The following is a 24,949-nucleotide window of genomic DNA, read 5'->3' as shown; positions in this document are numbered from 1 at the left end:
ACCACAGGGTTATGCAAGGCATGGCTCAATAAATAAACTCAACCCTGTTTTTCACATTAAAATTGACACCATCACAGTCAACTAGAAATATTAGCTGTGATTGAAATGTTAAAACAGAGCTTTCACCAAAACAGTTTATCCAGATTTACCTGATAGTTTTATTATAAACAGCTGTAACATCATTAAAAAAAAAAATTCTATAGCATGTACATACATACTGCAGTATACAGACATAATTCAGTGACTTGTTAACAAGGCAAATGCAAATAAATCACCAAATGCAAAAATCACTGTATTATTTCTATTGTCTCTTACATAAACATTCAATACAATTCCCATGATCAACTGGCTCAGAACAGACAGACTGACACACATCAACAGGCAGCTCAATTCATCAGTGCAAGGTTACTATAGCACATAGCAGTTGTTCCTAAAACTAAAAAACTAAAACTGATTCGTTCATTTTTGTTTTGCAAAAGAAAATAATAAAACCCTTATAAGTATATATGGAAATGAAATCAAACTGGGTTACGAAGATAATTATTTCAATGCAGTTTATCATTTTGAGCACAGTTTAATTAGAATGTGTAAAAAAATGTCTAAATACAATGATGACATTGTTTTGTTTTTTCTGTTGCTTTTTTTCTTCACTTCAGTATCAGCTCAAAATGCAATATACAGTCCATCCTCTCGTCCCTTGTGTTAATGTGAGGCTGAGGAACGGGGTCAGATCTGAGGGGAGGGGACAGTCAGGAGTCCAGTGGGCTTCAGCTTGTTGATCCCTCCGTCCAAGATACAAACCCGTGGGAAATTTACCTTGACCAGATGTGCTGCAAACTGGGAAGAAAACAAAGAGGAGAGAAAGACGTTTAATTTTCCTCCCTCCATTGATTTGCGACCTTATACAACTCCAACATTGTTCAACACTGAACTCCTGCAGTTGCTTTACAAAGGAGATTCCATTTTTACGCAAAAACAACCCGTCTGCAATTAGGAAACCTGTTGATGGAGCATGTGTAATGCATTACTTAATATGTGAGGTGTGTCAGTGCCAGTATATGCGTAAAAGACAAGGAAGTAAATTGAAAATTATAGAGGACAATGAATTGCATAAAAGAAAAAGCACTTGCACGTCATGAATGAACATGCCTCTAGACCTAGAGTCTAGGTCATGAAGGGGCTTACTCTCTCTGTCATAAGGGCCAAATACTCAGGTTTTGTGCTCACTGTTGATGAAATAATAACTCAAGACAAGTCTGAGAACACTTTGCCACAACTCCTTCAACATTTGGACCTCACTATAGCTGGTGACATCAAGTGTGTGGTTCCACTACAGCAATGTTAGGCAATCTGATTACGAAACCTGGGCATCTAAATGAAAGATTTCATCACAGAGAACAGTTTTTACAAAACCTGAAACTGACAGATGAATGAGATTCAGCTGTGTCATGCAATGTACAACCACGAGTTGGGACTTAATCTGAGATGCATAGCTTTATTTAAATGTTAGGAAAAAAAATGCCACAAAATTGACACATATTCTGACCTTCTGTCTGGTAATTTATCTTCATTCACAGTTGGAGTAATTCAATATTATCGTTTATCATCAGTGCAATTATTTTTTGATATGGTCATATCATGTCATTGCTTTACAAATTTATGTTGTCCAAATGATTCCAAATAAATAGCGATTAATACAACAAATTACTGAAGCTTTTATTTTAAATACGTGAAGACTTTTGTGTGACATATTGACTGTAATAGAGGAACAAGGTTATGTGGACTGAGCATAGGTTGAATGATTGTTAGAGCTATGCTGGGAAATAACCAAGGTCCTAGCGCTCTAAATACCAATAAATGTCATAAAGTGGAATTTTGTGCCACTGTGGGAAGTACAACAAAACAAATGGTGGAGTCATGGAAACAATAAAGTAAATTAATAGGTGAATAACAACAACAACAACTTACATGCAAAAATACTCAAACAGATTCATTCACTCGTTTCATTTCATTTGTGTGTCTACCACAAAGCAACAAAGCGCAGTTTTAAAATTTCAGATTCAATTAGCTGAAATATTCACGTAAAAAAAAAAAAAAAAGCGCATAAAGAATCTGTCTTTCTTCTGAATGTCAATAGGGTTTAAATGTTAAAGGTTTACAGTAAAGCTTGACCACATAGTGAGTGGACTCATTGTTTTGCCCCAGAGCTAATGATAATGCCACTGGTGCGGTACACAGAAATGTGAATGACATTTAAGCACAATTGAGTCCTTTTGTCGACCTTTAATTTCGTGACCCGTGTGGCTGAAAGGGCTGATGAATTACTGGGCTTTACAATGAAACTCGAATGGGGAATTTCAAGTGCGGGGTTGGTCAGGTGGGGTGTGGGGTTGGAGTGTGGCTGAGGGATATGTGGTCTGGCAAAAAAACACATCTTTAAACCCTTTCCAATAACGAATTTCAATTGATCATATCATAAGTATGATTAATAGTGATAATACCTAATGCCTATATGATGATGATGATGATGATGAACAATCATTATACTGATGTCTGTGTAACAACAATTTGTACTTAAGCTTCAGTTTGAAGCACATGATAGTTACTGTGCAAAATATCAGAGGCACAAAAGCCACAAAATGTAATAGACTATGTGCATGTGCTGATTATTACACATGAGCCATTGACAGTTTACAAATAGATAAATTAATACTCCAGTCTCTCTGCAAATGAATTCTTCCATTACTCTGTACCAATTAGTTTTTGGAGCAGTTGCAACCAAGTCAGACAGTGAGATCCTGCTGCTGCTTCCTAAAAAATGCAAGACCCTCTCCTCAATTAAGAAGAACTTATTATTTTTCTCTCTTACTTTCCAACATATGGAAGGAGGACATCTTTTCTAAATTGGGATGTTGCCTGAAGCAACATCCCTGCTGAGTTTTTGAATTTATGTTTGGCTAATTTATTCCAAAGAGAGCACAAAAGGAGAATTTATAATGATCAATACAGTTCTCTGTTCTGTTACGCTGAAGTGAGCAAAGTTATTTTTGTGCTCTGAAATGTCAATGATTTATGTAAAATACAGTTTCAGCGTTGGCTAATGTTCTAGTGTCTTTTAGACAAAGAAAAAAAAAAAAAAAGTACTACTGTGCATAGGACTAGCTGATCAGGCCAAAAGATCATATGACAATCTTTTTGGGTAGAATCACAATCCACGATCTGAATCGTGAGTCTGCCCACAGATTCAGTTGACCTCATGTGATCACATGATTAGTTGTGCATATGGCTGCCTGCATGGACAAACTGTGTCACTTCAACCCAAGGCTAAAGGCCCAACTCACGAATCTCTGCATCCTCTTTGCGCTACAATTTTATTCTGAAAATCCTGACTAGAGATTTGTATTTTCCCACCACTCTGGCACTTCTTTCGGATGTTTGTCCGCTTGCTGCAACCCTTTGCCCACAATACTATTTTGTTATTTATGTGTGAGGTGCAATATCTAAGTATTTCCAGCCAGCTAGCAGTGACTTAATGAAGCTCATCCCACTTCATGTTTCGCTGCCTGCAGGCAGGTTTCTCATCCTGCAGGTGGACTGAAACTCCATCGTCTTGGGAGTGCAGCTGGAGATGGTTGTTCTTGTTCTGCTCCGGTGGTTAACTTGTATATGTGCTGCTACGCCAAAGTTGCAGAGCAGAGCAAGGACTGCCGTCGCCCAGCTGCAGCTAGCGGGCTAGCTGTTTAACAATTGACAATGGGTTGGTTAGCAGCGACTGAACTTTTTTAATTAAATATCCAAGTATAATCCCCTTTAATGACACAATCTATATGTGATTCATCTGAAAATGAGATCATATGCCAACATAATATCGTTCAAAGCCATTATTATTTACCCTGAAGAATGTCATGAATGTCCAAAATTATACCAAATGTACCAAATTTCATGGTAATCAATCCAATAGCTGTCAAAGCATTTCTGATAACCTCAAATGTCAACCTCATGGTGGAGATAGAGGAAGAGTAAAGGGATCACCAAATTCATGAGGATACATCATCTGGAAAGTGTGAACGCACAAACAAAATTTTGTGCCAGTCCACCAGTTAGATGTTGAAATATTTCACTGAATCAGAGCAGACTTGAATCTGTTTGAGACACTAAATAAAAAGCTGAGCATCATTCATGTGAAAATGTCATGGCAACAGCTGTTGGACTATGAAACACTGGAAGAGTTGTGATAATGATGCTGGTAAGTTATTTCACATGAAAATGTTTCTTTTGGGTGGGGATTAGGATAATTCAAAACAATCACTGATTTACCAATTCCTGGCAGAATGAAACATTTTGTCAAACAGTAGCATGATCGTATTAAACACCTGGTCTTGTGCAGTTCATCTATGGTGCCAGTGTGATCCAGTGGATGATCAGAGGGATTTAAAAGGAGACAATATGACCCTGAGGTCTGATTTCACTGCCCGCTTATGACCCCGTTGCAGGACACTAACAAGATGTCACATTTCATGAAAAATCTTGGAAAGAAGAATACAGAGCTAACTTTTTTTTTTGATTTTGGGTTTAAAAATACCCCTGTGTTGTTATCTGTAAGGATTACTTGCTGAGTTACCACATGGTTATTCTGGTTTTCTTTTTAAATGTTGGAACTTTTTTTCTTAATATACATTTTCATTGGAAATTCAATGACAGCAGTCATACCCATAATACAAAAATATGTTTTTCGTGTTATTTCTGTTTCCCTTTTTGCCCACCCACTTATTTGACCCACATGTTCTCAGCCACCCGCTGAACATTATTTTGAACCCTGCAGCAGGGTGACTACCCATCACACAGAAGTAAATAATAAAATAAAATAATAAAATAAAATAAAACAGAATTTTTTTAAGGATATTTGATAGGTACAGAAATCAGCAGTCAATCTACCGATCCTTTTGTTTTTCATGTTTATCGTAGAAAAATTAGCACCCCCGAAACAAGACTACCAGAGTCTATAGCCATACCAGTGGCTCTGTGAGACAGTACTTAGGCACTTTGGTGCTTTGAGATGACTGCAACATGCTCAGAATGATAATGCTATCTGGGATCTGGGATCTGGAAACCATGAATCTCCATTGAAAATTTCATGGCAATCCAATAGTTGTTGAGATATTTCATTATGAACCAACAGACTATGAACCAAGACACTGCCATCCCCAAGGCACTGCCACTAGCAAGTCTAAAAATGTAACAGTAAACTGGGGGAGAATTTAGGGATTTAGATGTGCCACAGGGGGGTTTAAACAGCAGTTTAAGTGGATTCCAGTTGGAATGAAATATTTAGGTATTAGGCTGTGTATCACTTCTATTAAGACGGTCCTACCAATTCAAGAAATAAAGGCAATATGGATAAATGGAAACTGATAAACCTCTAATGGGAAAAATGAATACGATAAAGATAGTTGTTTCCCCCACAATTTAATTACATCTTTATATAATCATCTGAGTATCTACGGAATGTAAAAAACAAAGAATCAGTCTGAAAAAACTGTGTGCCTCAAGAGATAATGGAGGACTGGCTCTCCCAATTCATGAAATTATATTATTATATTACTATATTATATATTATTATATACATGGAATTATAACATGGCATTTGCATTAGAAGAAGAAAAGAATAAACTAGCAAGACACTTGGCAAATTATGATTCTAACCCTGGGTAGGTAAAGCAGGAAAAAGTACTTGCAGCTCCATCTAATGTTATAGAACTATCATCATAGAAGGCAGAAAAAAAAAGACAGAAGAAAAAGACCATTTTACAACACTCCAATGGGCATGGGCAAGAGCAGATACAAGTTTGGCAATATCATAAGAAAAACAGAGATACTCTTCCTATGGAATAACCCCTCACTCTGTATAGTGAAAGATCCTTTCTATAGGATAACGGCAAAAGAAATCCATGTTATCAGTGACCTCTATAGAGATACAGCTGAGGAGCAGAGCGGGCCCCATCTCTGGGCTAAAGAGGGAGGAACAAGAAGAGAATTCTCCTGGCATATTACTCTGCATCAGTATTTTATAATTTACTGATGCAGATATTAATATGGTTAAGGGATCTTGATAGTGAGATTAGGGAAGATTTATGGCAGGATGTGATCTCAAATGTAGGCTGGGCTAGGGGATGCAAGAAGTAATTTCATCCATTATAAAATTGTAGATATTATCCCATCTAGATTTTATCCTACATCCCTGAAATTGTCTGAAATTGTTTTAAATGGGCTTAACCCATAGATTAAAGGAGCTATTTTTAATACTAATTTTTGTACAATTTGCCTTTTGTCTTTCAGCTAGCGCCTGTAATGAAGCCAGTGGTGGAGCCTGTAGCAGCCTGTAATCTATTTCATGTTTTTGAACTGCTGCACACTTTGGTTCATGCAGGCTGAATAAAAATTCCACTGCATCGCCAGTTTACTTATCGTGCACCTCTTTTTTAATTTTCTGCAGAATAAAAATGTACATGGAGCTGAATTACATCTGTAAACTGCTCTGTTTCGAGGTGTCCTGTTTTATGACACATTGTCGAATTGGTAAAACATATTCCCACATTGGTTTTTTTTTACTTTTAAAAGTATTCTCTATCTGTGATTTTGTAGTAGTACACAGTAATGTGGCAATAATTGGGGGCTGGGGACGGATGGCTAGGAGGAGGTCTACTGAAAAAGAATAGCTCAGAGCACCTCATTAATAAAAGATGGAAGAAATGAACGTGAACTAGTTCATTTTTGAGGTCTATGAACATAATTCAAAATTTAACTATGAACATTCATTTATTCTGTGTGAATTGAACTTTGAACTAGCTCTTGCGAAGTGTGAACTTGCACAACACTGCCCTTGGTTATCTACACTACACCTGCATTAACTTCTGTTCTCTCAATATTTCAAATGCACTTAACTAAAACAATGCCGACCTGTTTGCCTAAGATATTACAAAAGTCTTACAACAGCTCAAGAGATTAATTTACTTAATTTAACAATCCAATATACAGTGTTTTTTACCTTGTTATAATTTGCAGCAAAATTGAGCACCAATGCATTGAGCGAAACTCCAAAATATTTAACTAATGAATAACGTCACTGGTGTAAGCCTAAACCATAATTTCAGTCCTATGAAATATGATGGTGCTGTGTGCTCATTCATATGTAATTATATCAGAGAACTAAATATGCTGATATGGTTAACAGAGGTGCATCTGTGTGGCTGCTTTCTCACCATAGCAGCACTCTTCATGGCGTGGCTGATGACAACAATGACACGTCCTCTGTAGTTCTGCAGGACTCCTGTTGCAGGACACTGCACCAGCTCACCGTCGGGGCTGAACACTGCGTTGAAGGGAATGTTGATGCTGCCAGAAATATGGCCTCTGCTGTAGCTGGAGGCAGGGGAGTTAAGGAACACAGCTTTGAACAGGTACATCTTTTCCTGAGATCGCCAACCCGCCTAAAAACTGCAGTACACCTTGTTTTTGTTTTTGTTTGGTTTGTTTTTTTTACCATACAGGTACACCTTAAATTGCTTCATGTAAGTTCATGCCCTAATTATGTCAATGACACCCCTAATTAGAGTGACTGACTTCCAATACAAGAAACACTTGAAACAGGTTTCAAGGTAGTAGTATGGAGAGAATAGCTCTGATGGGGGGGGAGGAGGTGGAGGAATAAAAACGTAGGAGATACAAGAGGGGAGTCAGCAGGAGAAACCAAAGGAAAAAGAGAATGACTAGATCTTAGTGAGAGATTTGCTGGAAAAGTGGTATATAGTTGTATAATAACTCCTGAGAAACTGAGGTTGTCCTATTTCTTGAATTGTAGCTATTGACATTATTGCTGAATATTTCAAGAAAAGTGGTGCACGACAGTCACATTACCATGATCACTAAAACATACACACAGCTGCTAAACGAACATAAAGAGTCAGGATGTTACATAATGCCGTGTACAGTATAATCCACCAACTGACAAATCCAATTGTGTTACATTTAGCCCTGAAATCACAAGAGGTACATGTCTCTTGTTTTACAGAAGAGAATTTCCACCAGGCACCTAGACAGCTAAATCTAGATTACCCTGATTTCCCCCCACAAAGGTCTTAATTTAATCCACTTTTTGTGACCGCAGACACCCACAACAGAGCTTTGCCTAAGATCACAATAAAGGTGAACATGGGTTGCCAAATCCTGTGAAAGTGGTCAAATCCCTTTTGTCCATGTGTTTTAGCCTGAGGAGTCTGTCTATCAGGAGGCTCCGGTGCAGGAATTTGGCAAGAACAACTGCTTCAAAACTTCAAAATCCTTACTCTATCCACTAATCCTAATTGATTAATGGCTCTTTACCCTCTTAGACAATTACCATTCCACTGATGAGCTGAAGGGTGAGGCTCACTCCTTTGTGTGTGCAGCAGTTTTTTTTTTTTTTTTTTTTAATAGACAGGGTTTTCTGGGCCACTATATGCCTAGTAATAAATAAAAACTGTCTACCTGCAAGCAAAATTAATTTATGTAATACTGTAATTTTGTGCAGAGCTACTAAAAAGATGGGTAAAGAGGCTAATGAATTTGGCAAGCAGAAGAAATTTCCATTTTTAATCTAAGGACGTTACAGGGAATGTATTTGGATGGGACCTACATTAAAAATAACTGCCTTGTTTTCATCGTTTTGATCATTTCAGCTAACCCAGTGAGTTTTTTTTTTATTGGTTATTTAGCTTAAGAAGCATGAGAATTTTTTTCAAGCACCCATTAAGGAACACTTGATCCTTCAGTTTTGTCAAAAAAAATTTAAATCACCACTCGTGGAGATACGTGGTTTTCTTTGGAAGGCAAACAAACACACATATTCTACAACCAGTGGTCGCAAAGAGACTCTCCACTTCATATTCACAGGTATCGTATTGTTTAGCTTAACAAAGTTTCCTTTTCACATGGCTGTACATTCTACATTAAAATATACTGGTCGTGATTATCGGATGACTGTTACAAGAGTAAAGAAAAAGATCAAGATCAAATATATTATGGAAAAGAGGAAGTTATGGCCAGGAGAATGCATTTTGCTCGGGTCTACAGGCTAATCTCACCTGCTTTATGGTCTGTTTCTCAGACTGCAGCACGTGGTGGAGCAGCTTGGGTGGGTATGAAGGGCCTAACTGAATGTTGCAGAATCTGGCAGCACATAACTGGAGCAGATCACTCCTCCCGAATCTGCCCCTACTTGCCTTTGATGGGAACCAAGCTGTTGTAGTCTCTTTGCTTGTGGTTTGGTTAAAACTCTGGCACCAAGTCAAGAGGTAAGTGAGAGATCAGAGTCACTTTGGGGTAAAGAGAGAGGCTTCTTGCAAGCATGTTCGCAACTGTGTACAATTTTTTTTTCTTTTCTGTGTGTCATGACCCTTTAACCTTTCTTTTTGTATCATTCATGGGTGAATGGTAACATTAGTCGGTCAGAAATGACAGTTTTACAGTAGAGTACAGAGTTTCACATATCAGACCAGCGTAGATATGGCACAGGCATATCACATACGAACAAGTACAGACATGATATAAACACACCATGCATTAATTCAGAGGCAGATTGGTTACAGCTTTTATAGAGACATGACACACCCTCAAAGATTTGCGCTCTAACCTTGCAGAATCGGTTTGGCACACTTCAGAGTTTGAACAGTAACAAATCTCAAAAGCTAAGGAGTTTACCTGTATGTGAGCCAGAACTTAACTGTCAGTGAGGCTGTTTGCACTGAGTTGTAGTCATTTTCTGTGCACCTGCATTTGTGTTATTCTTGCATGCCTCCACCTCTGAGCCAATACAGGAAAACGCAACTGGAATCAATCACAACACTCTGTGAACAGCGGAGAAAGATTGCAGTTTTGTAACTTTACCAAATGACTCCATTTGATTCTACATTCATAAAATCAGTAAGCGTTTTTCGTTCATGTCACCTTCCAACCTACTAGACTAAACAGGACAAATAGTTTTGTTGTACGTCTTTAAAAGGCAAGTAGAAATCTGTAAAGAAATAAACGTAGGGTCCAAGAATGCTTCTACTGAATGTCAGAGACCAGCAGTGTTTAAGCATGTGAGACCGTCTCCTAACAACAAGCAGCAGCGAAGAATGTGCTGCACAGGAAAAATAACTTTCATACATTGTTTTGATAAAATAGAATACATTTTAAGAGAAGGCTTAACAACAAAAACAACCTGAGCGTAATGTGGGATGGTAACAGAGCGATGAGTAAGATTTGAGGACTTACTATTTTATCATAAATAACAACGAATTAAACAAAAACAGCTCATTAAGCAAATCACAACATTTTTTCAGCACACACCTGATTGAACAGTACCTGTTAAAGTACTATACCTGTACTGTACGATAAATTAAGACCACCGTAGGCAGAATCAGCTCAGTGCCAATTCTGGGCAGCACTGATCACTGCTGCCAAGTGAACATGAAATCTAGACATTTCTAGGCTGGAAGAAAGTACAAGAAACTAGGTACTGTCTGTACAAAGGAGCTGTGTGCTGTTTAACCTAAACCTGTCACTAGCGCAGCATTAAGTGACAGAATGTCTAGAGTTTCTATTATTATTCATGTGATGTCGAGCAAATCACCTGAAGAGCAAAGGGTTTCCCCCGACCCACAGCAATTAATTTAGTAGGTAATCTGATGGGTTGATAGTACTGCTACATGATTCATTTCTATAAGCAGCCTAAGGCACAAAAACCCATGCATGGATCTTATTTAAAGATTTTTTTTTTTTACAGCCTCTGACACAATGTAGCCTGTAAATTTCCAGTGATATTTTTAATGCAAATGATTTTATTTTTCAGCTCCTTTAGAGTCAGTCTTCCAGAATCTATGTCATCACTGCCAATCCCCACATGGAGCCTGAAGAATTCAGTCAATATTTTTATCATATCATTCTTTCCCATTGTTTTCTTTCCGAATTTCATTCATTTTTATTGTCTGTACTATATCCTTACTGCAGACAAACACCCTCTGCTGTACGGTAACACCAGATTTGCCATTCACTGGCAAGTGAACTGACCCAGCCTCTTTTCAGTTCAGTCAGACTGAACACTGGCATCCAGAAAATACTGTTTGTTTATATTGTTTTCAAGCAATGTTGTGTATGTTGTCTTTGATAAGAGGCTGTATAATTTACAACTTTGTGGAATGCTGCTTTTAACCATGTAGCCGTGCTAGCCCCCATCGTTAATATCTACATCATAGCCACATCACATACTGTCTCGTCAGCCTGAGATTTTCACTAAGTATCACCACCAGAAAGCTTCAAGTTGGAGCATGTTTGCTGACATAAATTTTACTGTAACAACAGCCTTGCCTTTAACTGTCAGTGCTACAAAAAAAAAAACTGTTCCTTTGGTTTTGTGTGACACAATCCAAGGTTGATTAAACAAGCTTCACCATCTGCGAAGCTGACAAAACAAAAATTGAGCAATGCACTCATATCTTCAAATGTAATCAAATTTAAGATGAAGAGGTGACAGACTGACAGGTAAGTTTCATAGCTACACAGAAATTGGTAAGGATACTCCTCTACACTGCGGATGTCGACAGCAACAATTTTGGGCTTGCCAGCTTTGGTTCGCTTGGTGGGCCCAGTCAGTGACAGCTCACAGAGGTCAATTAAGTCCTCAGCCGAGATCCTGGGCGATACTTCTGCTTTCAGGTCACACAGCGCCAGAGGTTCCCGGGACTACAAGAGAGGAAGTCACAGGAGATCAGATGAAGAGGGAGAAAATTATAGTGCAGGTTTTCAGAGAATTTCTGAACATAATTTGAATAATGGAATTTGGAAAAGTAATCACTAAAAAATGACACAAGAGAGACAGAAAGAATAGTGTCGGGTTGGATATTATAGTTTCTTTAAAACCAGGAGACAAGTAATTAGGCCTGAATGTCATCTATGGGAACTAAATCTCCTCTGTATTAAATATATATTTGACACCATCCTTTAAAACAGTTTGTCCCAGTAACTCGGAAGAAAATTTCATTATGTATTATCATACAAAAAAAGCAGTGTCACAGCTGAGAAACCACAGCAGATGACCAGCGGTATTGGCCAGAACATGATCTGTTGCCAGTGTCCACCTGCGCTGCAAAATGAGTTCATTAAACCAACCAACCCCAGGCATGGCTGCGGGGGACAAAACCAAGGTCCGCATTGGTGAGCAAGTGTTATACCTCTGTGATTTCCAGATGCCCTGGAAGCATTACAATCATAACATGTAAAAAAAAACCAAACAAGATGATGACAGTTTTTCCCAAGTCCCCTCCAAAAAAACCCCCCTAACAAACAAATCTATTGTGTTAATGAATGGTTATTTAGCAGCCTGGTACTTCTCTTCATTTATATGCAAATTAAATAGGTGAGAAATGCTAACAGCATTATCTATGAATTTCAGCACACTGTGTGAAAGGCATTTATAGAAGAGAGAAGGGCCAACTGCACGTCGAGTAGGTTAAGTGCCAAGGCTCTGCCATCCATGAAATAAAATGTCTGAAAGCAGCTAACTCCACTGGCTAGCTGAACAATCTTCTGCCCACCCAACAGTGAAGCAGAAGTCAGTCGTCCAGAGTCCAGAAAGGATTTACATTTTTTTTTTTTTGGACAAGAATTGTAAAAATTTAATGTAACAATTTTGTGGACTTGAGCTTGTGTCCTGAAATCCAGGTATTAGCACAGTTTTTTTTAATCAGCCTACAGTACACAATGTTTCTCATTTACACATTCCTTTACCATATAATAAATATTTAGCCCTCCAAGCGAAGTTCTAATAACTTACAATACTGTACACAGTGGTGGAAAGTACTAAGTACATTTACTCAAGTAGTGTGTTTAAGTAGTTTTTTATAGTCTTTCCATTTTACGCTTCCACTCCACTAACCAGAAACATTGTACTGTTTACTCCACCAGGATTTTACATCTAAACATATGATCAGTTTATGTATGTCAGCATGATGTATTGCTGTGGATTAAACTACCTATACAGCAGTTTATACACTGCTGATTGCACTGCATAAACATTTGTTCTAGCCACCGGCACACACTGCTGATCATGATATTTAAAGTCTATTTGTAAGTTTTCTCTGCGTTTTCTCTATGTGTGCTTTGTTTTTTTTTACCAGGGCAGTGGTGGTGATTGTCGCTGGCCATCGTTGCGTTTACAAGACAAGAGTTTATAATACATCCTCTGAGCCACGCTACGTCCTCAGGGCAGATTAGAGGCTACAGTGAGTCACTATTGGATAGTGACGACACCGGGCAGGGGCTAGCTGGTTGGTGTGTTAACTTCCGTAGAAGAAAATACAAGATAGAGACAAGCATTAACTTCAGCTGCTACTGTAAACATTGGTTTGTGTAGAAATAGCTTACTTATAGTCCCTTTGAGTAATTGTCGTCTCCATCTCTAATTCTTCTGTATAGTTTAATTTGAGCAAAACATTAACCCATATACAGAATAAGTAAATTACTCTAGGTAATTACTCTATCATATAAACTTAAGTAGTACAACATCTGAAACAAACCCTTCCAATGAAGTGTAAAAAACAAGTTTTGTTCCTCTAGCCAAAATCATATAGTGGTGGTTATTTGACTCACACTGTCAGTCTTGCATACTGTGACTGCAGGGTTTTACTGAGGCCTTATTCTGAGTACATCTGAAACAATTTCTTTCTTTGTAAAGCTTGGCTGTAGGCTGAGACAAGAGAAGTGTAAAGTTGTTACATTTCCTCTTTCAAATTTTCTCAAACAATTGGGTTTTTGTTTCTGCTTCTAATAAATATTCAGAGTCTGATTATTTCAATAGGTATCTGATTTTCAGCTGTGATCACGGCAAAATCTCTTGTCTCTACTCTCTGCAGTAATCATTTGTATAGATGTGTCTAAAGGGTGCAGCCTCACTGTGCTGCATCGACACAGAGTCAGAAAGGGATTTGAGGAGTGTTGCATCTTTTTCACCAAACAACTTTATTCTGCTCTCTTGAATTATCTACAGACAGCTTGACAATAGTTATTCTAAGCAACACGAGAGAGCTCAAGCAGAGCTGGGATCTACATATTCATGATGTCTTACTGCCATGACCAACAGTTTGCTGTGCTGCTGAGAAAATGTCACTCACCTCTGGGATTTTCTTTCTCAACTTTCAATCTCATGTCTAACAACTGCTGACAAGTAAATACATACTGCGCCACGTTGATGCAATACATCAGCCCTGCAATAAATACTACCATACACATAATGTTCACTTTTTGTCGAGCCAACCACTCAAGTTTTAAATCAGTAACATGGTACGTTTTGGTACTTTGTTTTGGTGGAATACTGAACTGTATCTTATTGACAGTTGCGTCCAATATTTTGTTCTCCTCATTGACACATATGGAGATGCAAAAATATTAGAAACACCTAACAGCAAATTGTTTAGCTGACGTGATAAGCCATCCACATCCTGATGCATCTTGTGCCTAAACAATAGCGACGCTTAAATAAATGCCATTTGCTGCTCTAAATAGTTTCTTTTCTCTGAAAGCTGATATTTTATTTTATAAAAGTTTTCTTAAATGTTCATGGACTTGATCTTTGTTTCAGGCCACGTCAACTATAAAAGACAACGGAAACCCTGAATATAACACAGTGAAACAAAAACCACTATAAAATACACAAGCAAATTTCCCATGGAGTCATTCTACACCTCTACATCAAAGTGATAATACGTTTCAAATAGGCAGCATTTATTACATCACTGACATCACAGTGTGCATGTCAATCCCAGATTTCAGCCCTGCTGCTGACATGCTGCTGTGACACTAACTGGTCCTGACTTTGATGGCTACAAGAAAATAATGGGAAAAGACAGAGATTTCATGGCAATGTCCTTTAAAAAATGTAATTGTAATAAGGCATGGTTATAGTGTTACAATCAGAGAAGTATGTCTAAACCAGCTTAGACATACTTGATCAGGTGCCGCGAAAACAATGAAGAACTTGAGAGTAAACTGGGATGTGACTGCCAAAGAACACACCTGCTCAGTAAAAGCCGCCTGTGTAGACAAGCTGTAGACTCCAGCTCTAGACTGTAGCTTGCAAATGTAAACAACAGTAAGGTGATTGATGTCTTTCATTTACTGTTTTGTTTTCTGTCTGTTTTGACACTTAATGCATCTTTCACTTGTCAAAGAAACCGTTTAACGGAAACCACAGGAAGAGGAACTGGGGGGGGGGATCCCTCATGCAATTGATGCTGTGTGTATACTTCAATGCAAGTTTTATCAAAAAACAACCATTGCTACATCTTTTTCAAATGATTTCCTTATATCACACAGCACCATTTTATTTATTCTTTTTTCAGATATGGTAAAGGCAATGAAAAAGATTTTATTTCATTGCTTCACAAATCTAAAGAAACAATCCAAGCGAGACTAGCAGGCTAAAAGAAAACAATGAATCTCCACAGAGATAACTTAGCATGCTTGAGCGATAGATAAAATGACATGCTACATGGTAAGCAATTTGAATACATTTTCAATTTGTCAGCGTAGTGTAAGTGCTATTTACATACTGTCACTGTAAACACATGTAAACTGAAATTAATAATTTTCTGCATGATGACACTCTCTGCAGCAGCTAGACATAAATGAAATGTTCAAAACTGAACAAATTAACAGGCAGATCAAAATGATAAAATGGCCCAGCAACTACTCAAAAGTAAATGTCTTCACTGAGATATGTTACACAGTAAATATTTAATAAAATATTATGAATATGAGTTTGAACTTATGAAAAATCAAAATATCAGAATATTCTCTCATCCTGGCCTTGCTGCTTTTCAATTTACATTTTACTGCACAAATGCAGAGGTCATGGTTGAATTTCATGGGATCCAGGGAAACCTGGGCTCTCTTTAAAGATACCTAAGCGTCCTCGATAGCACTTACTTCTGGTAAGTGAAGGTTATTTCAATTCCAAAGGGATCACATTGGCACCACATTGAATGTGAAAGGGTAGTTTGCTTTTGGACCAGACAGAGTTTGTGTGTGTTCAGCTGGGTCTTAACCTCCTGAGCTGACAGGGCTTTTCACTGTGATGAGCCACAATTACAGCAAGTCCTGTTGACTCACACACATGCCAGTTTATGGCTGAAGCAATGGTGCATGCAGCTGTTTTCATGTGTGTATGAATAATCACTGGAGTCACACACTGTAGCGTGTTAGGTGTAAAGATGCTGGCCGATATAAAATGCAATCTGCTTCTTGTCTCATGCAGGCAGGTACTCCAGATAATGGGTAACGATAGGGTAAAAGAGAAGAAGGGGTACAATAAGAACTGTATTTACTGATAAGTAAATGCGTACTTCAGTTTATTGTTCAGTGACTCTTGTGACCTGTATATGTTGCTCAGCTTTTGTCTAAATAAACACTAAACAGACCAAAAAAGTGGTGAAAATGGCAGAGTGGGTCCGTCAGTCTGCCTTTAAGGAACACTTTTTAAAGATTACACTAGAGTAAAAGGAAAAGCCTTTTAAGTACATGGTATGCACTTAGCAAAAGACCATGGTTGTGTCTGAAATCACTCACTCATTCATTACTCCTTATTCACCATCTAGGGAGTCCTGTGTAGAGGACTATATAGTGAGCTCATCAGCAAAATTAACACTACTCGGGTCATTTTCTCTGCTAAACTATAAACATACGCGCAATGCATGATGGTGTATATTGCTTGGTTAGTGACCATCGGTCAGTAAATAAAGATGGACGTAGCCTCCTTGACATCACCCATAGATTTCTGAAGAGCAGTTTTGAAGCTGAGAATAGGCTGCTCCGCATTCGCCATCTTGGCAGTGCCTAACTCAGCCGAACTCCCAGATAATCCAAAAATGGGCAAAATAGTGGGGCACATGTGAAGCAGAGACATCAGTTCATGCCGGTTTGTGGCAAACATACACTCACCCACCTGTCACTCAAAGTGCAACACGCTCAATTATGTATAACTTTAAGCCTTAATAAAATTTAAAACAGGTGAGTTATATGAAAATTCCCCCCCGGTACAGTTGTCATGAAGGAGGAAAATTAGCTATAGAGATCAAAACTGTTTTTTGTTTTAGGCTGTAAACATCTTTATTTCTGTTGTAAAGTTGGAAATTTTAACATGGGAGTCTATGGCGACTGACTCCCTTTTTGAGCCAGCCTCAAGTGGTCATTCAAGGAATTGCAATTTTTGGTTCTTCTATGTTGGCTTCATTTTTCAGCCTTGGGGGTTGCTGCACAGTCGTACACTACTTTACACGGTGCATTGTGGGATACTATAAGACCACTATATAGGGTATACTTCTCACTGTACATTCAAAAAGCACTACAAAATGGCAAACTCACTATATAGTGGACTATTGGGAGTGGTAAGTGATTTCGGACACACCAATACTAATCTCGGTAGACATCATTAAAGAATAACTGATGGACGAGTGTTCAGCCAACATGATGTGTTTGGAAATTTTGAACATTTCTGTGGAAGGTCATCAGCTAGGTTACATACTGTTATGACAAAATGTAGGAGATCCTGCTAAATCATTATACAACACCTGTGGGTTAATTTGATGGCAGCAAATCGGTGCTATCGGCTCAGTCATCATGTACTGTCGAAGCAGAGGTACCACCCTGATGCTCAGAGTCCTGTGCTAAGAGCTAAATGCTAAGCTGTGCACTGTTGTATTCAACTGCATTGTACTGTCTGTGACAGTGTCTGAAAAGTGGATGAGGACGACATTGGACAGCTCCATAGAGCTGAATGGGCTCATCTGCTTGGCTGGGCTCATATGATCTGATCAGCAAAGATGAGTGGCAAAACCTACAGGTCTATTTCAGTAAAACCAAATAATGTCTCTCTCTTTCTGCACATACACATAAATATATCCATATATATGTGATATTCTGACACAAATAGGTAAAATATGCAGCCTGGGATTGCCTGAGGCTGACAGAGCACTGTGGTGACTTAAATGTCATGATGAGCGGTGTGTGCCAGCCGAGAATGGCTTAATGACACTTTCACATTTCACTGGCCTGACAGTGATGAGCCTAAACTGGAGCAGCTGATAAACACACACAAATGCTGTGTTGTGTCTTGTGTGTGTGTGTGTCTACGCACGAATGCTCATTGTACACAGTTGACAGAAAAATCCTATCACTTTAACATATTGAGCTAGGAGCTACAGTGTTGTACAGCTTGATGACAAGGTCAATGACTCATTTAAAGTGCTTTCACAGTGCGTGATTGTAATTGTGCTGAGATTTTCACATATCAACCAACATGGTCTGTGGTGTTTGAGCATAATTTCTGAAATAAAAACACATTTTATCTGCCAAGTTTGCAGTCAGACAAAGAAAAGCAGAGCATAATTGAGGCTATGATCTGAGAAAAATGCTGACAACAAATACCCCTCACAGCAGCCACACACATACCAATTTCCACATAGAGGAGGATTTTAAAATGAAAAACCCTCCCAGCTTTTCTTATACTTCCTGTTCTGGCCACACAGCAGTTACCGAAAGCAGTCTAAACGAACAATTTTTCTTGGGAGGGGTAGAAAAAACCAGCCTCCCCTAATGAAAATTCATCCCTGTTTTTGCTGAGAAAGTACAGACTTTGAGTCCAGACGTGCCTTTTGACAACTGAGTTACAGTGACTGAAATATAATGTTGTTTTAGTGTTGCATAAACAACTTGCTTTGCACTTAAAGGTGTAATGTGTAAGATCTGGCCAGAATTTTAGTTTAAAATGTTCAAAAAATGAACTAACACTATCAATAGTATGTGAGGGAGCCACAGTGATGATGTCATGACCAAGACCTTAATCTATTGAAACTCAGATATCTACTGAAATGAGCATGCTAACCAACTAGCTGCATCCCGGACCATGTTGTAATACCACTTTATGACACTAAATGCTGTGTGAGTCTGTGTAGTGTCTAGTCTGCCCTCAGTCCCACAAAGAAGAGCTTCCTCCAGAGCTTGAAGTTACGCAACAGCTCCCGACTAAAAAAAAAAAGCTGCTGACTAGCATCACAGAAACACAGAGATGGCTGAAGCGCCTAGAAAGCTATCTTTATCTCCATCACGAAGGACCAATTCAACAAGAGACCATGTTCAATGGCAAAGAAGCAAAACACAGGTGAATCCTGGTGTGGTTTTCCACCTCTGGAGACATCTCTGGGTAAAGAGACGCGGTTTGATGCCGAGCTCGCAACTTTTCTTTTAGACTGGTGAGTAACATCTAATGTTGGTCTGTACTGAAAAGTATCATTAGCGCAAATGACAAACCGTACTGACAAACGCCTCAAGTGGCAAAAATGTATGATTGATGATGCAGACAGACGTTTTAGCGATTTAGTAGAATTTAGCCTGTTCCTGGACTGTTGTCCAGCTAGATCCGTCAGTAACTTTTCTTTTACAAGTAAGACAAAGAGACTGTTTGATTCAGAACCAGCAGGTTCAGGATCCACTGCCTAATACTGTATTTATTTTAGCATATTCATATCTATCCTTACTATTTATTATACACACACAACAGACCTAACATGTTTGAATATAAAGAACTTGTATGATCGCGTCTGGCCACATCAATCATCAACAACCACATTGCAGTAACACCATGGAATATTATTCCTGCACAAAACAGATATCGTCTATACTGTGACCTTTTGCACATTCTGCTCAGCAGAGTTTTGTCAACACTTTTGTACATAGTTTTTTTCATAGTTTTATATTTTTAATATGTGTATCTATGTATATTTATCTTTTTCACTGTCTCAGTATTTTACCTTTTTATTTCTATTTCCTGTTAATATGTTTATTGAATACTGCCCCAAACACCAAGCCAAATATCTAGTAAGTAAAAATCTAACTGGCAATAAACCTTATTTCCTGATTCTGCCTTTGTGATGATGTCATCATCCCTTCCTCATGCTGCTGTAGCCTGACACCAATGTGATGCAGTATCCCCTTGCCTTCATATTTTTATAGGTAAATAAAAATAAACCATTTTTATTACAAGTACTCATAATTTGTTTCAGTGCTTTCAACAATTTTAACTATCAACAATAAATGCACATCTAAATAATAAATTATAAGGAACATGGGGAAACAACATGATTAACTGGACAGGAGCAAAGAGGTGGAATTCTGTCCCCTATGGAGGTGGAGCAAGTAGCACAATCTTACACATTACACCTTTAAGTGTAATGACTGAAATATTATTTCATATTTTGCTCACCTTTGTGAAACATGTATGGTGACAAGATGTCAGAGAAGTATTCATTCAACTCTTTGGCCTTTTTCATACTTAGTGGTGGTGTTGTTTTGGATTATATAATGTTAAGAGATATTTTTAATAGTTCAAACATGTCATATTGTCAACAAATCTGTACATAATAAGCTTCAATACATTACAATTGATTGCATAGGTTTTGTATTATATTGCATCATATGCTGTATGTATTATATAGGTGTGCATGTGTTTGTTTCTAAGCCCTGTGCAAGATAAGTCATAGTAAATGAAGACATAATACAATAAAAAATGACCTGAGCTAATTGGGAATGCTGCTTACTCTCACTGTTCATGGGAACATGTTGCGCAAAATACTGAGAAATTGGAACAAGGGAGCATTCCTGTTTGCTCATGGACATCCGTTTGCTCAATCACTGAAATATGAGCTCTGCCGGCTGTTAGATGACAGTAAGCAAAACATCTGCTCATCCACAGGGAATGGCACTAGCCTCCTGAGCACTGTACCACATTATGATTTATTTTAATTTTCTCAAACTAACACCTGCCTCTTAATGTACTTTACAGTGGCTGGAAAATGAAATGCACAGATTTATCATCGTGTGTTTAGTTTTAATGAGATGGGCGGCTTATACATGTGGGGACACATTTAGGTTGTGTTCGGAAAAGCTGCTGTACTATGGCTGCCTCTCAATACAGCATGCATCAAATCCACATGAGCCATTATAAAGAAGGAATTTGAGACCATCTATAAGTTGATCAACTAACTGGAGAGAACCTTCATGGGAAAGATTGATGAAACATGCAATTTCATTAAGAGGACAATATTTCTGTGTTTATTTTGCTATGTTTACATTCTCGTGTTAGTGACTAAGAGAAAGGAGAGCTAGAGCTTGCTCTCTCCTTTTCATTCGCTCAGACCAGGCTGACTGGAGAGCAGCTGTCCAATGAGATGGATGTCTGTTGGAAATCTGCTGACAGAGCTTCCTGCTCTGTTAGCAGAGAGACGGGCAACAGGGAGGCACGAAACACAAACATTCAGTACCTGTATATGAATCACTACAATATCAGCCATCCCACTTTTTGGAATATTTTTTGGCAGTGAAGACATTGTGGATCCCCCACAGAAAACGACAGAACTCACTGTATGACTGTAGCTCTACACGTCTATAGCACCAGTGAGTTTTCTGCCACTGAACTCTGTGCTGAGACAACACTTTTTAGGAGTTCCCTTTTGGAAATTTTTCATGCAAGAACTCTTAGTTCTTTTAAAATCAAGGCTTAAGACAGTTCTGTTTGCCGCTGCCTTTTATCATATTAAATTTGAGATTATTTATTCATATTTTGCACTCCACTGCAACTGTGCAGTAACTTTTATTCAGTCTGTTTCATTTAGTTTTAACTTAAAGGAACGGTTCACATTTCTTCCAAGATTGTCTTGAAGTGATCCTCAGGTGCCCAGATGAACACAGGTTGAAAAGGTTAGCTGTAATCATTCCTCTTGTTCATACTGGCTATGTGTGTGTGTGTGTGTGTGTGTGTGTGTGTGTGTGTGTGTGTGTGTGTGTGTGTGTGTGTGTGTTTTATCCTGCCACATTTTAATCAGGTGAAACGGCTGTGAAAGCCTTAAAACCCAACCTTTTCAATCTCAACCCTGGGCCAGTTTATTCTGATCAAGGTGTTGACATATTATGTTTGTTTTCCATTTGAGCTTCATAATAGCAACTAAGAAGGGGTTTATTTATGGTTAGCACATGTGACGATACATAAACCTTTATTTGCTGTTGCCATGGTTGTCAGTTTTACCCGCATCACTTCTCACACAATACAAACTTTCCCAGGCTTCAACTGAATAACTTAATATTCACTGAATTAGCAGTCTTCAGGTCAAACAATAATTTGTGATAACACGTGTAATAATGAGTAATGAGCGAAGCCATTTCTAGATCAACATTCAGCTTCCTATTTTCTGGATTACTTCTCTGCAGCTGTATTGTGCACTTAGTCTTATGTAGAGTATAGTATGTGTGTGTCTGTGGTCACTCCAGTGATGAGAGTGACATTTCAACCCAGTGCCAGAATTCTTTCTGAGGAGGAGGCGGGGTGCGGATAGATGTGGCCATGGATCAATGCCACCACCCATACAAATGAGCCTCGGCTGAATGAGAAAGATTACAGCAATCACTTGGGCACACAGCAGATAGGGCTGACAAGAGTGTTTGTGAGCTTTCTGGACACGATGCATTCAGGTGTGAAAGGCAAACAGGGCTGCGCCACAAAAACTAAACAAAGACAAAAGGCCTGTATGGAAGACAGCATCACATCAATAAACACTCCTCATAACTAAGTATGAAAACCTTTTATGCTGGTTTGTTTGAAGACATGTTTGCTATGTGTTTAATTGCTCATACATCTGCATTCCTATATCTTAGGAGGGATGGATTTAAAATGTTTGATGACATCTACCACATATGCACTTTGATTTGGACAAAAACATCTGCCAAATGAATCTATTTTGACGTAATATATTTTGTTCAGTGCAAAGCAACTCGTAACAGGGTTATTAAAAAGTGCTATATAAATAAAGTTTTATGCCGAGATATTTTGACTGGTTGTGTTTCTAAAGCGAATGCATTTTTAAACAAATCAATATTTTTGCCACTTCGGGAAATGCAGACTGGAGCTGCCATGTACTGTGTCGAAGTATAACTTTTGATTCCTGGGGAACTCACTCTAACATGAAAAATCAATACAGCTTAACAGGCCTACTGGGGGTCGCTCTGCAGATCTACAATCAGGTGTTGATTAGGGAAAAGAGCAGGTGCTGGGTAATGTGCAGCACGGAAAATGGATGGCAACAGTCTGACGTCTTAACGTTTTGGAATTATTTCAGAGAGAAGAAGTGAAATCTACCTCACAACTTCAATCAGCTGCTGATGATACATATTTGATAAACCTTTCAAAAAGCTTCAGGCAAAATCATCTAACATGTCAATACCTGTCTGTATGGGTGACAGTGATTGGGATGTAGAAATAGTCCTGCAGCCTTGTTTTACAGAACACTCGCACAGTTTGTACTGACTACGTAAGCAAATGGTACATGGTATAGATTTATTCAAAAATAGAAATCTGAAAGCACATATTTTGACATTTATAGGTTGATTTGAAATTACTGATCAGTGCGTTTGAAAGCGAAATGTGATGAGTTGAATGTTTGAATTTCAATAGCTTTTATTGGTAATTATTGATGGTAATTTCTTATGATTTTGAGGATATTACACTGATATCATACACACAATATCAACAAGCATATTAACCTGTTATTACCCTCTTTTTCATTAAATCCAACCTCTACATACACTGCGTATTATTACTCTGCATTTGCATCAGCTCAAAGTTGAGACAGTAAGATTTTACATTGATTTTGCTCCAATTGTTATTAAGAGAATATTATCTGCTTAAAAATGGGCATTTATAGCAGATTAGGTGCCTATACTAGGCTATATGTTCTTGAGATATTTTAATCCATTACTGGTATTCTTCTCAAAAATAATAAAGCAATTGAACAATTGTAATTGTTCTTACCAGGCTAACCCCTCTGAAATGACCAAACATTACCCCTTAACTACCATGTTATTACCAAGCTGAAACATAAAGTGTTAATTATTATTTATTTCACTTGTTTGTTAAGACAGAGATCTTGTTGGTTGAATGACACAGCTCATGACCTCAGATACCAGATACACTGGTTCCCTTAAAGAACAAAGCCCTCCAGTGCGTTGAACAGGATACAACATAAAAACAAATCACAAGAAAAAAAAAAAACTAACACCAGGAAAGAAATAATAAAAGAATTAACCTCAACAGTCACTGGCTCAGGAAAAGTTGGAATTAATGTGCAGATAATATATGTAAAGCAAAACTGGTTACAATTTTTGTAAAGGTTATGTGTATGACTGTGTGTGTGTGTGTGTGTGTGTGTGTGTGTGTGTGTGTGTGTGTGTGTGTGTGTGTGTGTGTGATGAGTAAAACTCACCAGGTCTGTCTTGGGCATGTCTTGATAGTCAGACGAGTAGCAAGCTGTTGTTTTCCCAAAGCCATTGTCACCAACGACCTTTGGCGGCTGAGCATGTTGTCGGTATGTGGCGCTTTTTGGAGTCCAGCAGAAGAGGTTGATGGATTCACGGACACAGCGCTCAATGTCAATTTCTGTGCAACAAAAAGCACGGAAGTACAAAAATGTTACTTGAAAAGGTTTGAGTTGCTCCCAACCTATGATTAAAGTCATAAACAGCTGAGCGGGCCTAATATTGCATTTTAAAAAGCTAGCAAACATTAGCTCTTTGTAGTCTAAGTGCTATTTTGACCATTGGTTTGATTGCGCTGGTGTGATTGGTGACTGCTGAACCTGCACTCAGTTCGCGAAATCAAAATCTTTTTTTATGTTTATCCACCTAAGATATCAAATACATATGGTGGACATCAGCAGTCGCATTAAGAAAGCAGTTTTTTACATCACAAGTAAAGTATTGGACAAACATAAATTTTGTCCTGATGGCGACACTAAATAAAAAGTTAATGGATCACCAAGGCTATTACAATTCATGC

General features: G+C 38.2%; 1 protein-coding gene across 2 annotated transcripts in view; it reads right to left on the bottom strand.

Annotated features, from left to right (window-relative positions):
* Positions 1–120: 120 nt before the first annotated feature.
* Positions 121–24,949, bottom strand: part of tbck (TBC1 domain containing kinase) — a 51,023-nt gene continuing 26,194 nt past the window's right edge. For both annotated transcript variants that reach the window (XM_023428213.2, XM_023428214.2), the window contains exons 23-26: positions 24,378–24,550; positions 11,597–11,760; positions 7,260–7,419; positions 121–837 (exon numbers count right to left, since the gene is read on the bottom strand). In XM_023428213.2, the coding sequence (XP_023283981.1) occupies positions 727–837; positions 7,260–7,419; positions 11,597–11,760; positions 24,378–24,550 (608 nt within the window). In that variant the 3' untranslated portion in view covers positions 121–726. The remainder of the gene's footprint in view (positions 838–7,259; positions 7,420–11,596; positions 11,761–24,377; positions 24,551–24,949) is intronic.

This window comes from Seriola lalandi, unplaced genomic scaffold (assembly GCF_002814215.2).
Source record: "Seriola lalandi dorsalis isolate HSWRI2012SDOR001 ecotype SW California unplaced genomic scaffold, Sedor1 jcf7180002054872, whole genome shotgun sequence".
Taxonomy (NCBI): domain Eukaryota; kingdom Metazoa; phylum Chordata; class Actinopteri; order Carangiformes; family Carangidae; genus Seriola; species Seriola lalandi.
This window is presented reverse-complemented; position numbering and strand designations above follow the sequence as displayed.